At 55.4% G+C, this 15,530-nt stretch overlaps 1 protein-coding gene across 3 annotated transcripts in view; it reads left to right on the plus strand.

Moving 5' to 3' along the window:
• The window catches only part of CTDP1 (CTD phosphatase subunit 1), a 32,960-nt gene extending 21,874 nt beyond the window's left edge, over positions 1–11,086 (plus strand). For all 3 annotated transcript variants that reach the window (XR_014795401.1, XM_084888536.1, XM_084888537.1), the window contains 2 exons: positions 5,361–5,548; positions 10,305–11,086. Coding sequence is in view for 2 of the 3 variants with exons in the window: in XM_084888536.1 (XP_084744662.1) it covers positions 5,361–5,548; positions 10,305–10,443 (327 nt within the window). In the remaining variant the exon portion in view is untranslated. The remainder of the gene's footprint in view (positions 1–5,360; positions 5,549–10,304) is intronic.
• Positions 11,087–15,530: the final 4,444 nt, after the last annotated feature.

Here is a 15,530-nt window from a genome sequence, read left to right on the forward strand (position 1 = left end):
TTGACTCCTAGCAGGCCCCTGGGTGGGACAGGCGCTGAGACAGATCATTGGCCTCAGTGCTCACCGCTTGGCACGATGGTGCCATGCAGACAGATCACTCGGTTTCACTGGGAGTGCTGGGCAGTGTGCCAAGGAGGAATACAGAATTTCAGTCTATTTTCAACAACAGCAGGAAAATGGAAATGGTCTATTCCATAGAGAACCTCACCAGAGCCTCAGAATACCATCTTTAGAGATAGTTTTTTTGTGACCATTAGACCCAGTTTTTACGGGCCCAGTTCCTCAGTTTCCATCACCTGCCTCTGAGAACATTGAGCCTGTACACAAGCTGTTGTCTCCTACATGTTTTCTCTAATAAAAGAATTTCCTCACCCGAACCCAGTGGTCGGCAAACTCATTAGTCAACAGAGGGACAAACTGTGGCTCATGAGCCGCAGTTTGCCATCCACTGCCCTAGCCGGTTTGGCTCAGTAGATAGAGCGTTGGCCTGCGGACCGAAGGGTACCGGGTATGATTCCGGTCAGAGGCACATACTTTGGTTGCAGGCCTCCCCGGCCCAGGCCCTAGTCAGAGTTGCAGGAGGCAGCCAATCAATGTATTTCTCTCATATCATTATTTCTCTGTCTTTCCCCCTCTCTGAAAATCAATGGGAAAAATGTCTTTGGGCAGTGGTCGGCAAACTCATTAGTCAACAGAGCCAGATATCAACAGTACAACGATTGAAATTTCTTTTGAGAGCCAAATTTTTTAAGCTTCTTCTAACTCCACATCTTCAAAACAGACTTGCCCAGGCCGTGGTATTTTGTGGAAGAGCCATACTCAAGGGGCCAGAGAGCCGCAGTTTGCCGACCACAGTCCATGAGTGAGGATTAAAAAAAAAATTCCTCAACACTACCTCTCTAAGCCCAGGTCTAGCTGTCCCTTCCACAGGCATGCTGTGCCCTTAGGAGGACACCTGGGACCCTCGCTGCTCTCCTCCTGGCCATCCCCCAGTCAGTCATGGGTAACCTCACTGCCTTGACGTACAGGCACACTGCCCAGTTTGTCAGGCATTCACAACATTTTTAACTCTTGTTTGTTTCATATCAAAGGGATTGAAATTTTAATGTCAAATAAAAGTGTTACATATAACTCACTCTGAAACTAATCTTTCTTACAGAAATAAAAATTAGCCTTAAAACTTTAAACATGGCTGTTGGGAACAGGAGGAATTGAAGGCGGGAGACATCCTGGACTCTCCCAGAGAGCACGGGGGTGAGGATAGAGGGTGTGTCAGGAGACTGGGGGTTCTGTTTCATCTCCACCAGGAAACCATGCTGTGGGCGGCAGGTGACCTGGGGAGTGGAGGTGTGGTCCAAACTTCCTGACTGAGTGGGAGCTGACACTCCTCCTCTCTGGGGCTCCTCAGTCCTGGGGAGCCTGGGGCGTGTCCTCATCCTCCCCACAGCGTGGCGAGAGGGCTGGGAAAAGTGGGGGCGTGAGCGTGCTGGGAGTGGCAGGCAGTGCTGTTCTGGGCTGCTGTCCTAGGCTGCATCCATAGGGAAGGCCCCGGAGAGCCGCCCCAAGCAGCTGAGCAGAGAGAAGTCTGCTCTTCCTTAAAATTTAGTCAAACATGATGGCCCGTGCCCCAGCTGGCACCCACTGAAGGGACATGTGGCTCTTGTGCAGGGGCAGTGAGGGCAGAGCTGCTTCCGGCTCTCCGATCACCCTGGATCTATGGCTGCCAGTGGCTCCATCAGAGGGGCCCGTCCTTCAGTCTGTTCTCTGGGAGGGGACTAGTGTGAGACTCCAGGGTGTCAGGAGACCCTCTCACCATCCAACGGGCGTGTCTGCTATTTGTCACCATGAGTCAGCCTCCTGGGGATTTTCACTCCTTTCCTGACCACCCAGCACTTGGGGCGTTTCAGAGGAAACCCCCCCCCCCCTCCCCAAGTATAGGTGTTGCTTGGCCAGCGAGGAGACCCGTGGACCTGGTGGTGCCTCCACACCAGGCCAGACCTCTCCTCTGTCGCATCTTTTCGGCAGGTGCTGGTCTGCCGGCCGCCTCCTGCATCGCACGAGGGCTCTGCACACACACTGGGAGCCTCAGATAGGAGAGGAGTCACAGCAGTCCTGTGAGAGGCGCGGGGACGCATAAACACGAACTGTGCTCTGCACACAGACCGCGTGTCCTGACCCAGAGACAGCGACACTGCTCCCCAGCACCTGTCACTGGGGGAGGACAGGTTGGAACAGGTGGAAGCGGGGATCAGAGCCGTTGCATCCCCCCTATTGCCATGGTCCTTTTTCAGATAAGATTCTGTTCTTGGAGGTGAGTCAGGATACCTGCTGCTTCAGATTCACCACTGCCGGCGAGTTCCATCCTGATTTAGCCACCAGTGACCTCTTAGTCAACACCGCGTCTTTTGCATGAATTCCTTATGTTGACTCCGCAAAACATTCATGGCAAATACAGTTAAGTTCTAAGATTCTATCCAGGTCACCTGGCATGGTTTTGTTTAGTTACCTGGTGGCACACTATTCCTTTCAGTAAATGGATAATCCTGGGAAGTGTGTCTGTGAACATGAGCTTGCTCACCTGTGCATTGTTCTGAAGAAGTGCTCTGCCATGACTCAGCTTGTTATAGTGTTTGTCCACCAGAGGGGGCTCTTGGGCAGGCTGGGATCATGGTGAGGAGATTGCCCTGTACTCGCCTGCTGTGAACTCCACACCACATCTGGTATCTCCAAGAGTCCCGGTGCAGAATTCAGACATCTCTTTCAGCCCCAGCAGCCCGGTCCCATTATTTCCGTGCCCACTTCCTTCTGACACCAGAGCCGTTTTAGACACTTGTCCTCATAGTGCACCCGGCAGCACACCAGCATTTTAGAGCCTCGTCCTTGCAAATCCAGGTCTGAGACAGAATCTCTACTTGCTTTTGTTTAAAAATTATAAAGTATATGCATGTATAGTGTGATTTCCTATTAGTCATTTTGGTGCTAAATGGTTATACTGTGTGTATAACTGGGAGTTGTGTATAGTGCTTCACTCAGAAAAAGAGCTTTTGTCAGCCTGTGGACAGAAAAGTCCCGGGTTCGATTCCTGTCAAGGGCATGTACCTTGGTTGCGGGCACATCTCCAGTAGGGGCTGTGCAAGAGGCAGCTGATCAATGTTTCTCTCACATCAATGTTTCTAACTCTCTATCCCTCTCTTTTCCTCTCGGTAAAAAAATAAATAAAATACATTTAAAAAAAAAAAAAAGAAAAAGAAAGAAAGAAAAGAACTTTTTGCCAAACCAGGGCCAGTTGTGTCATCGGTGTTTGTGGGGCTCGGCAGTGGGAAGCGCCCCGCCCCATGCTGTGCAGAGACAGCCCTTCCAGCTTAGCAGAGGGCCTTCTGGCGTCCTGAGACCAGGGCCCATATTTTATAGGATGGGCACTCTGCTGAACTTGTTTCTTTCTGTGACACTGTGAGCTGGTGCTCTGGTCCGGTCTGCATGTATAATACGGGTCCTTGGAGAAAGTGTTACATGGATTAGCTATCTGGTGAGTTAACGAGTCATTTGGGACAAGCCAATCAAAGTGTCTTGAGGTGGCCACCCGGCCCCAAGAGGCCAGCAGTCTGTCCGTGTGCAGCTTCACCGGTGTGGTTGGCTCCGGGCCTTCCCGAGGGCCTGGGAACCCTAGAAAATGGTTTCTGGGGACCCCGGAAGATGATTTCTGCCTGACAGCGTCACACCACACAGTCCTGTTGGGTGCGGGGCTGGCACACAGGGGAACTCCTCAAAGAGCTGCCTCCCCAGCTTGCCGGCAGGTCTGCCCGCGCTGGCAGAATGCTGGGCTGTCATTAACCCTGGATAAAACAGCACATTTCCCTGGCCTGAGAATGCTGAGGCCAGGTTTCCCAGCAGCTTTGGGGACGGTGGGTTGCCACACAGTCATGGCCTCGTTCTAGTTGCGTCGTAGGTTGGGATCGTTCATAATACGTTCACGATCCTTTGCTCAAATGATGGTTCTTCTCAGGGTACAGAATTAATAGAACATTCTAATAGGAGGTTTGCTTATTAAAACAGAGTAAATATACCCATTAAATATACCAGGGGGGTAGGTGTCAGTGGTGTCTCGGATGAGTCTGCGAGCGGCACTGTGGGTGATGCTTAAGAACCTGTGAGCAAAGCCTCCACTGTGTGTCGCACCGTCAGTGGGTCTGGGGGCTCCGCTGTTGTTTCTGGGTCGGCATTCGGTCTGTTGGAAACTGGAGGTGAGAGCCTGAAGGTGTTGACATTGATGCGAGCTGGTTCCTGGTTGAGGCTGCACTGTGTTGGGAGCTCTGTCTTTTAATCAGAATTTTTAATTTTTAACCATCTGAGGTGCTTTACTGGGTGGTGTCCCTGCAGGTCCTGCAGCCCATTGTCCTACTGGGCCCTCAGAATGGCTCCTGACCCCCTCAGGGCAGGTGTGTGGGGTGGGAGGGAGGGAGCGCACACGACCTGTGTGAAGAGGGAGCACCAGGGGATCCTCCCTGGCTCAGGGCTCTGTTGGAATCTCAGTACGGCAGGCTCATTGCAGAGGGCACACACTTTTCTGTCAAGGGTTAACTTGGAACAGAGAAAACAGGTACTGGTGCAGACTTGTTGAGCCCATGACAGTGTCCTACTAGTCACCAGAGAGCAGAGCGCTGGCTGGACTCCTGTCTTCCAGTTACAGGACTTGGAGTCCTCGCAGGTCATTCCCAAGGTCAAGCAGGTGAATCCTATCCCAGTGGCTTTTTGTTACTCTGCAGGGGTGGGGAGTGTCTGGCCTTCAGGCTGTATAAGGTTCCACAGAAATCACTTGGTCTGGCCCTGCCAAGGCATTAGGGATGAGTTAAATGTTTGACCAAATATAGCAGACTAATTTCTAAGTTGATAATTTTTTATGGGCCTATGAATGATGCTATAAACATCCGGATGGCCCTTGGCAAAAAAGGGTTCCCCACCCCTGCATTACTGGAATCAGCCAGTTCCGCCAGCCTCACCCAGCAAGTCCATAAATGGTCCAACCTGGGCTTCTTGGAAAAAACAGGCACAGGTTCCACTGACTGTGCCGTCTGGACACCCAGTCCGTCACCGTAAAGTCCATAGTGGGCTAGACGTGAGATCCCTGACAGAGTCATGCACCCAGAAGTGACCCCGAGGCTGTGTCCCTCTTCCTCTTGAGCCTCGCCGCGTTCCTTAGCACTGGTGTTGGACCCAGCTTACCGCAGCCCAGCGTGGGAGCGTAAAGTAGCATGTGGCCCCAGGGTGTGCTGAAAGTGCCTGCTAGGTGACGCATTCCCCGGAGGAACGCATGCAGTTCTTTGGCGAGCTGATCTGTAAGCTGACTCCCGGTCCTTTGGCAGGTGGACGACATCCTAGGAGAAGGCAGCGATGACAGCGACAGCGAGAAGAAGAAGCCGGAGGAGCAGGAGGAGGAGCAGGATGGGGCATCTCAGCCCAGGGAGCCCAAGGCCCCAGCAGCCCAGAGGGGGCACACACTCCAGTCGAAGTCACCCAGCGAGAAGAGTGCACCGGAGATCCGGGGTCCCAGGTGAGGGTGAGCCCTAGGGAGAGTGGTGAGAGTGAGGGTGGGCCCTAGGGAGGGTGGTGAGAGTGAGGGTGGGCCCCGGGGAGGGTGGTAAGAATGAGGGTGGGCCCCGGGGAGGGTGGTAAGAATGAGGGTTGGATGAGAAGGAGGGCTGCCCTGGGGGAGGGCTCGGCAGGAGCAGGGCTCGGGCCCCCCCACTGTCCCCGGGAGCGGTGGCACCTCTGCTCAGACATGATGCTCACTTCATAGCCACAGACAGGTCTCCCCTGCGCTCACAGACCAGGTGGCTGGATCATCGTCACCCGCAGCAGTCGGGGGCAAGGGCCCCGAAGGTGCTGTGTGGTCCTGAGAGGGCCAAGGTTACTCTCTCTGAAACAACTCACATACAGCTTCTTTAAACGCGGACATTTTCTGAGTATTACATCGTGATGATGTGGTTTTTATCCAGACTTTGTGATTTCGTTTGTTGCTCGGGCAGCTTTTTGTCCTTCAGGAGGGGCCGTGTCTATCCCACATGCTGCTGCGTTTACAAGTGTGATCCAGGCAGCCCGCCCCTCAGTCCTGGTTTCGCCTGGAGGGCGCCTGGTCTCCTATGTCAACCGCAGGAGCCTCCCCCTCGCCCTGGCAGGAGCACCTTGCTGTGCAGGTAACGGGCCTGGGCCGATGGCATGGTTGACACGTGACACTTCCTGTTTTTCATGGCGCCCTCACCATCCCACAAGCTCACCCAGAACTGAATTTGACTCTGCGGGCCTTTTATTGGCTGAGTCCCTTCACACCCTTCAGGTCTGACCGCTAAGCTGTTGTGTGCCCGAGTGAGTGACAGCCACGGCTGGGCAGGAATTCCAGCCATAAGTGGGGACAGATTGTCCCTGTTCCACCTTCAGGAGTTTCTCAGACACACACACACACACACACACACACACACACACCACCACCACCACCCCCACCCCACCCCTGAGATGGCCACTCAGCTGAGCGGCTCTGAGGCCGAGCTGCCAGCTAACGTGTTAAGTCTGTGCTGGGAGATGACGAGCCGCACACAGTCACTGCTCGCTGCGTCATTTCTGTGAGCATCCCCTGCGTTTCTGGGGGAGGGACATGAGGACGGGGCCTTGCCAAGTGGTGCCCTAACCTGAGATGTTATCCATCTGTGACATGTGCCCTCGTTAGGAGTTTTTAACCTGGCACCGTCTCCTCTCAGAAGAGAGAAACATTGTTTCCTCAAAGACCCTGAGAGACCTGGCCGCCCCGTGCAGGTTCTGTCCTTCGGCGCGGACGTGGGCACGGGCGCTCCAGCTGGACATGGGCGCTCCCGCTGGGCCAAGTGCCGCTGAGCTGAACACTGTGTTTTATTTGAAATTCAGTAAAAAGTGCTGTTGGGGTTTTTGCTGTTTACGTGTGGATTGTTTTGTGATGACTTCCCTGTACGATGGCACGGCCTGTGCTGATGCCACACATGCGGTTGGCAGTACATCGTGCCAGTCCCGCAGGCCAAGCTGTTCTGAGGAATCTGAATGCCACTGAACTAGACAGTGTGTTTTCTCGGAAGTAGAAAGGGGTGTGTTTTTGCTTCTCTGCCAAGAACTGTTCTCCTTCAGATCAGCAGCCACCACATGCCTGTTCTGTGCGCACGGCAGCCGGGCTTCGGCTCCCGGAGGTCAGGCCCTGAGATAAGTCGGTGCATTGGGAAAGCATTTGCCCAAACCAGAGCTTTCCCAGCGGGCACTGCGCTTGCCTTTGCCTGGAGGCATGGCTTCAGAGAGACCTGAAAGTCACATAAGACTTCCTTCAGGTTCTTTGTAGAGTCGGTGGCCGAATGAAGACGACAGGTCAGAAGGGTGGAAAGGAGCAGTTTCTTTTATGCCCTGTTGACAGTGGTCTCAGCCGTTTCCCTCACCAAAGACTGTTCTCCGAGTGCCAGGAATGTCAGTCTTGGCGCTGTGGCCGTCCCATCTGGTCGGTAGTAAACCAGGAAAACAGTCCCATTCTCGGCCTGAATTCCCGGCACCCATCCGGCCCACCCACCTGTGCTCGAGCATCGACCCCATGTGTCCATGTGGATGTGGTTGTGGAAGGTGTTTCTAATGGTGGTGGATTAACCTGAAGGTTTGAGTAATACACTGGGGGTTTGTCATCTCTAAAATGGAGGAAACCCAGAACTTCACTGAGGACTGTCAGTTCCTCACTCGCTTCCCCCCCTGGAGTTGTGGTTACGCACTATCATGCCTGCTCCTGATCGCCCTGTTGTCTTCGGTGGACCCCTGGGCATTCATCACATCTGTGTACACAGCTGCACCGTGTCCAGTCTCTTCTGCCTCAAGCAGTGCTGTGGCGACTGCCCCTTGTGCTTGAGCGTATCACTCGGTGGATTCCTGAAAGCAGAATTGCCGGTCAAAAGGTGTTTGCACTTTTAACCTGCAACGGCTGACGGTTGTCCTCTGTGGAAGGTGGTGCCAATTCAGACTCCCCTCAGAACAAGTGACAGTGCTCATTTTCCACACCTGCCTCAGCACACGACAGATCAAAAGTGGTGTCATTGTTTTTCTGCCTTTATCTTTCTAAGGGCTGTGCCCATGCCCGAGGCTGAGCCCAGAGAGCCCACACTTTGGCGACAGCGACTTCACCAAAACAGCCCAGCCAGTCACTAAACAGCAACAGTAACAAGCCTGGAGGGAGAGGAGGCCAGGACCCAGCGCTGCTACAACATGGGAACTAAAATGTCCACTTTCTAGAAAAACATTGTGTAGAGACAGCAGAGTCTGACCCACATAGGAAGACAGCCGCAGGCAAGCAGGTGTCGGAGGTCAGAGTAGCCAGTATAGATGGAATGAATTATTGACAAGGCCTCATCTAGCAGAGGCTATCAGACAGGAACGCTGCAGCTGAAAAGTGTAATACCTGAATGGAAACCCACCAGAGGGCCCCGGAGTTGATTTGAACTTGCAGAAGAATTAGCAGACTTGGAGATGGACTGGTAGAGATCACATGATCAAAAGGCACAGACTCAGGTGTGGGCACATGGAATCGACCACGATCCAAAATCCACAGACACAAACACTGCCCAGTGCCACCTCGGGAGCAGAGCCTGCCAGTCAGATTCAGGTGGTCCTTCCTCTGCCCCAGACGTGGCCTCCCAGAGACGGGAGACAGACCACATGGCCACGCATCACACTATCGAGTGACCTCATGGGTCCGTGTCCCTGCCTGCAGGTGGGCGGGCCAGGACCTGGAACGAGATCTGTGGTGGGGACAGATGCCTGGGTTCCTCGTCCACCCAGGACATGTTCTTCTCTCTGCAGGTACAGAGCCCTCGGCAAAAGCCTCTGACTTTGCTGATAGTGTTTCTTCTGTTTCGTAAATAAATTACACGTTTTTCCTAACATCAGCAGTTGGTGGTTTCAGACGGTGGGTCTGCTGCAGTTTGTGTGTTCGCTTGCACTCACATGTGTGCTGCATATAGTTACGTGTTATGTGTGATTCAAACATGTTATGTTGTTGTGTTACACGTATGCTGTTCTTGCACACATGCTGTGTTTGCCTAGCTCTGTACAGGGCCTGTCACAGGTAATCGCCACCTGAGCAGTCTCTCCCGGAGATCTTTCAGGCCTGTGACACGAGCCTCACTGCGAGGTCCCGTGTAGGGGTAAAGGCAGGACAAGGTGGGTTCCTCGGGTGCCGTTTTCAAGCTGTGGCTGAGGGTCCGTCTGGGCGCAGAGGGAGAGCCATGAGCTGTTCACGGGCTGGCGGGGTCTCTCCGCATCCTCTCTTCAAGTCTGCAGGTTCGTCAGGGAACTGAGTGGTCTGCAGGGCCATAGCAAGGGTGATAGCACCCTTGCCAGTGTTGCTCAGTGGTTGGTGAGTGTGGGAGTCAACCAATCTCTCCCTCCTGCCCTCCCTCCCTTCTCTCTAAAAATCAATGGGAAAAAAATCCTCGGGTGAAGATTAGCAAAAAAATAACAATTTTTAAAGGAAGGGTGATGGCATCGGCTGGTTATGTAATGTGCCGGTGTGGTTGCAGTTTATTGTTTATCCAAGTAATTGTGACAGCTGCCTGAGGAAACAGTGGGCTGCCAGGGCGCCTCCTGGGATGAGCCTGTCTCCGAGTCTGCAAGACTCGCCCATCTTCCCTGTGGCCTGGGGTCTGCCCATGTGTGGTGGCTCTTTGTATAATCGGAGCCAACACCATCTGGAGCCCTGTGGGGAGCGCTCTGTCCTGGCTCTTAGGTGGAAGGTAGTGCGGGGTCCCACGGCCGTGCACAGCGCCTGCCGTGTGTTAGGAAGAGAGGCGGCAGCTGGACCCGCTCACGCCTGAGCTCCTGCGGGGGCAGGTGCTGGCCTGTCCTGAGCCCTTTTCCAGCCGGTTTGTTCAACGGCAGCCAAGGCCTTGGAGCTGACGGGGAGCATGGGCTTCTCGCTCCCCTGCCGCTTTTCTTTCTGTCCTTTATCTTCTCTGGGGTGCCAGTGGGCCTTGGTTGTAGAGGTTTCATGACTCCCTGGTGCATCACTGACGCCAGCGTTGTTTCTTCCGTCGTCCAACCACGTCGCAGCCCTTTGAAATGCGCAGTGAAGGAAGCAGAGGGAGCCTGTGTGTGGTCCTGGGTCGGGCGGCCCTGCCTGTGTCCTCCACCTCAGAACTGTGGTTTGCTCCCATTTTGAGACTGGAAGCCCTTGGCATTTGCAAGCCCCTGGCAGAGAGACCGCCTCACAGGGACAGGTGCTTTGTGGGAGCAGCTCATAGCAAGTGCTTCTCTTTCAGGGGCCACAAGAGGAAGCTGAACGACGAGGACGCGGCCAGCGAGTCCAGCAGGGAGTCCAGCTGTGAGGACGAGGAGGGGAGCAGCTCGGAGGCCGACGAGATGGCGGCGGCGCTGGAGGCGGAGCTCGACCTCATGTGACCTGCACAGCTCCCCAGGGTGGGCTCACACGTCATCTCCCTCCTGTGACACCCGGGCGTCCCATGCTGGCCCTCACGTGGGGTTCCTCCTCTCCAGGAACACGTGTCTCTTTCGCAAAGCTCCACATACAGAAACATTTTGCAGAAATGGGTGTTTTGAGAAGTTTTACTACCGGAAAGTCTACCTTTTTCGTGACCGTGACAGGAAGCGTGGGCCATGCCAAAAATCTTGTGGCGCTCGGCCGCGAGGACCGTGGCTCCTGTCGTGTGTAGGGGCCTGGAGGGTGTTTTCCTTTAAATTTCGCCTCGTACCATTCAGGGGGAAGGCGGGGATCCGACGAGACAGGCGTGGCAGGAACCTGGCGCCCTGTGCTCTTCACACTGGTTACCAGATGTGCAGGGATTTCTGAGGCCGTGTTCACATGTGGACAGGCCTGGGAGCCCCTCTGCGACCTTCGGGGCTCGATTCTGAGCGACGCCGGGTCCCTGGAACCCGTGTCCCTGTGTTTCCGGGACCAGGTTCCCACACAGTCCGGCGTCCGCTCCTGCTCCTCAGATCTGATGTAAAGTTTTGTATATTTCATATCTGACCCACCAAACAGGTCTCTCTTCCATTTAATAAAAGTCCTTTTTGTAAGCTCTTCCGTCTGGTGTGTTGAAGCAGCAAGCGGGCTCTCCTCCGTAGCTCGTGGGGCGCCCACCACCTCTGATCCTGTCCCTGTCTCAGCGTGTAGGGCAGGGGACTCTGCCGGGGGTGCCGAGGGGTCCCAGCCTTGGGAGTTGTTTATCGGCCAGCCACAGCTGTGGGTCTCCATTATGGGGACGTTTTTCAGAAGTGGGCAGTGAAGCAGTAAGAATTGGAAGGTTATTTGGCTTAAGAAACTAGATGTGAGGACCTCTGGAAGCAGAGGGCAGCACTGCAGCCCTCACTGGCACGTGGAACGGGGTTCGTCATGCACACGTAGCCGCCAGCTGTGTGGGTCATAGGGAACCTGTCCTCAAATCCCGTTGCTCCCAGACCTCTGGGCTGACCCTGTCAGCACGACCAGTGGTTCTGGGGTGAACCCTCTCGCCTCCTTTGAGGCAGCCCCTTGGTGTCCTCTGTGATCCCTTCCAGACTTCTGCTACGGTGAGGGACACCAGAGACCAGGAATGTGGACCTGTGATGCGCCTGCCTTCCGAGGCGACAAGGCGGTTGCTGGGTGTGACGTCCCAGGAGGTGCACGAGGGCCCGGGAGCAGGCTGCTCTCCCACCTGAGAGCCTGCGAGGCTCCTTCCCAAGCCGCTCAGGCTGTGGGCATTGGTGAGCACCGTGCCCCCGGACACCATGCAGAACTCTCCCCTAAGTGTGACCGTCCTCATCCGGAGAATCCCTCCACTCTGAGTGAAGGTCATTTCCTTTCTCCCCACTTAGGGGAGGACATGGCAGGCCTGGTGGCTCCAGTGCCATTCTTGGAGGCCAAGTCTAGGTCTCAATGTGACAATTTCCAGGCAGCTGGCCCAACCACAGGGTGTCCTTATCCCTCCCTGTTCTGGGCGTGTCTCTGGAGAAGCCCCTGTTCCTGAGGGGCTCAGGCAAACCCCCGCAATGCTGCCCGTGCTCCTGGCTCAAACGCAGGCCGAGGGCCAGGAAGGAGCCCGAGCAGGAGAGCAGGTCCCAGCGCTTTGGGGTGGAGCAGCCGGTCCTTCTCGGATCATCTGTTTCCAGTTTTGTGACTCGTTGATGTGACTGGGTGGAGCTGTTCACCCCAGGCAGGATACTGTCCGCTGTCCTGCGTCTCGGCCACAGAGACAACCCCAGATAAGGCTCTAGACCCTCTGGGACACACCAGCGGAGAGGAGGTGGGGTAAGCCTCTTTCCCACCTCGTGCACACGCACACACACGTACACGCATGCATGCACACCCAGGGCCCAGCTGGGGCTCGGGCTGTCCCTGCAGTACAGAGCATGTGAGCTTCCATGGGAGCCTGGTGAGTTTCAGCAGTTGGACGGGAAGCGCTCATCCTCTGGAGCCCTGCCCTCAGCAAGCCTGGGGCAGACAGGAGCTTAGGCCACTGGAGGGTGGAGGCCGTGGCTCCTGCCACCTTAGACCAGGGACCTTGGGGCCTCAGGGAGCCCCACCCTGGCAATCACCCAATATGCCCCGTCAACCCTGCGGAGAGTGCTGTGAGCACCCACCCGGTGGAGGGCCAGATCGAGGTGAGTGGGGCAGCTGCCTCTCCCCTTCTCTGTGGATGGTCTCAGTCCCAGACACGGCAGCCGCCCTGTGAGGACCAGGCATGCACACATTCACTGAGCACTGAGCCAGGCGCTGGGTCCCTGGAAGGTGCATCCCACCCGGTGCACTGGGGAGGGAGAGGCCGGGAGAGACCACGGAGGCCGGTCCAGCCCAGCTGCATGTCTTTGGGGTGGGATGGCCCTGCCCAGCTGCATGTCTTTCTTTGGGAAGAAGTCCTGCCATGTCTTTAGGGTGGAGTGGTGATGCCCAGCTGCATGTCTTTAGAAAGGAGCGGCCCTGCCCAGCTGCATGTCTTTAGGGTGGAGCAGGGCAGAGCAGCGACAGCTGCTGCCCAGTTCACAGCCTTGAGCATCATTGCTGAGGAGCTGCCTCCCCTCTGGGGTGGGGATAGTAAGTGGCTCCTGGTGGCAGCCAGATGTGCAGATGGCCTGAGACCCTGACCCTCCCACTGACCTAGCTTTCAGGGCTGCCCAGCTGAGCCTGGCCTGTGGAAAGCCAGGGGGAAGCAGGTTCCCAGCAGGTTCCCGGGGGAGGGAGGCACACAGGCCGGAGGGAGGGCGGGTGGACAGGCCGGTGGACAGGTAGACGGGCAGCCGCAGGTGAGGCCCCCGCCATCGGCAGGGGCTGACTTGTCACATCTGCTGACCTCTGTGGAGTGAACCCCCAGCTGGGCCAGTTTCAGATCGACACAGTGACCTCTCCAGCAAAGAGAACAAGAACATGCGGACGTGGGAGCTGATGAGCTTTGTTCTTTAATTTGTTTCTGTCACGGTAGGTTTATGAAAGTTAGCCTTTAATAATGGCTGTTGAACAGCTGCCTTGAAGCAGCCCCCACCTGCACTGCCCCCAGCAATCGCTAGGTGAGCTAACGTTAACATTTGTGCGATGCTCGCTTGCTCGGCTGGTCCCTTTATAGCCTCTTAAGAGCCTCTGTTCTTTTCATAGAATCCAATAAATGTAGCACAGGAGAGACAGACATGGGGGGCTGGGAAGCTTCTGGAACTTTCCCTAGGATGGATCCCAGCATCTTGTAAAGGGGGTGGAGTGGGGGTGGGGACTGAGACCGAGTTTCCAACAGGTTCCGGCAGCAGAGCCCCGTCCACCTCCCTTCATTTGAGGTGAGGGACTCTCAGCCCAGAGAGGCCTCAGAACTCCCCCAAATCCTGTCGCTATTGTCCCACCCTCCTGCCACCTGCTCTGTCAACTGGCCTTCACCTCACTTCTCACTGAGCATTACAGACTCAGCTATGTCAGTACACTTGCCTACATCACACACTCAGCTACACACACCCGCACACATACACCTCTGTGTGCACACTTGCACTCTCCTACACACACATTCACCTGGGAACACATGCACCTACACATGTATGCACACACACGCTCACACACAGTCACCTATACACACTTACTATGGCCACACGCACACACCAGCACCCACATAGTAAACCATGAGACGTGAGAGATCCCTGTGAAGAGAATTGCCCCAGAATACTCAGCTGTGCAGGGACAACACCAAACCTGTGCCCGCAGCTCCAAACCAGCAGCATCCGTGTTTCTCTGGGCTGCGTCCTCAGGGAAGCCACTTAGCTAACACGTAGCAGCTGCACCGCTGCTCCGGGTTCAGGCCGGCCGTGATCAGGCCTGAATCTGTGGGCGGTGGTGGACTCATTTCTCACAGCACCGCCCCAGGCAGTTCCCGACCTGTGGCTTATCAAATTAGCTAACATCCCTGGTTTCAGAACTGAGCAAACAGCCACTGGGTGAACTGGACACAGCTCCACACGGCACAGTGAGCCGCTGCAACACAACACAGAACAACACAACACAGCTCCACCCGGCACGGTGAGCCGCTGCAACACAACACAACACAACACAGCTTCACCCGGCACAGTGAGCCGCTACAACACAACACAGAACAACACAACACAGCTCCACCCGGCACAGTGAGCCGCTGCAACACAACACAGAACAACACAACACAGCTCCACACGGCACGGTGAGCTGCTGCAACACAACACAACAACACAACACAGCTCCACATGGCACAGTGAGCCGCTGCAACACAACACAACACAACACAACACAGCTCCACCCGGCACGGTGAGCCGCTGCAAGGCTCATTTGTGGAGGAAGCCATGCTGCTGGGCTGATGGTCCAGCTACATCCAACTGACGGTCCAGGCTCAGGACCCGCCCCTGTGAGTCTCCTCGGTGGGTGCCCCCCAGGGCAGTCCCCGTGTGTCCAAGCCAACTCTTCCCTAGAGCAGACACCTGCCTTTTCTGGGCCCAGCAGTGGCTCCTTTGGTCATGCAGGTCCCCACAGAGGTGAGATTTGTTCCGCCCATGGGGAGGAAGCGGGGACCACCCTGCCCTTCGGTGGGGAGATGCGAACAGAACTGGTCACCTGCAATCTCCCTTGCAGCAATTTTAGCTAAAGATGTTTCATCCTAGAGGGAAATACTTCGGGGTCTCTGGGAGCATACAGGACGCCCCACCCCCCCAAGTTCCGTCTCGCTGGGGGAGTGGGCCCAGGGGCACATGTGCTGTGGTGATGACCATAACAGCGCCAGGAAGCTTTCAGGTTGTATCTGAACAGAGCTCAGGGCACAGATTCGCACGAGGGACTCTCTGCCCTCAGTCAGTGTTACATAACAACACTGGCTTCTGCGAGACCTGCTGTCACTCTCCAACCAGCAGGCGGTTGCATTTCCTTCTAAAATCTAAACCTTCAGTTTTATAACTTGGCCAGAGTCCAGTTTAACAAACAAGGAAAAATTTAAATCTAGCAGCATTTGCTACTTTTTTTTTTTTTCCTCAGTAGCAACCGTGTGTCTAATTGCTCTGCC

This window comes from Pipistrellus hanaki, assembly GCF_964339955.1.
Source record: "Pipistrellus hanaki genome assembly, chromosome: 6".
NCBI lineage: Eukaryota > Metazoa > Chordata > Mammalia > Chiroptera > Vespertilionidae > Pipistrellus > Pipistrellus hanaki.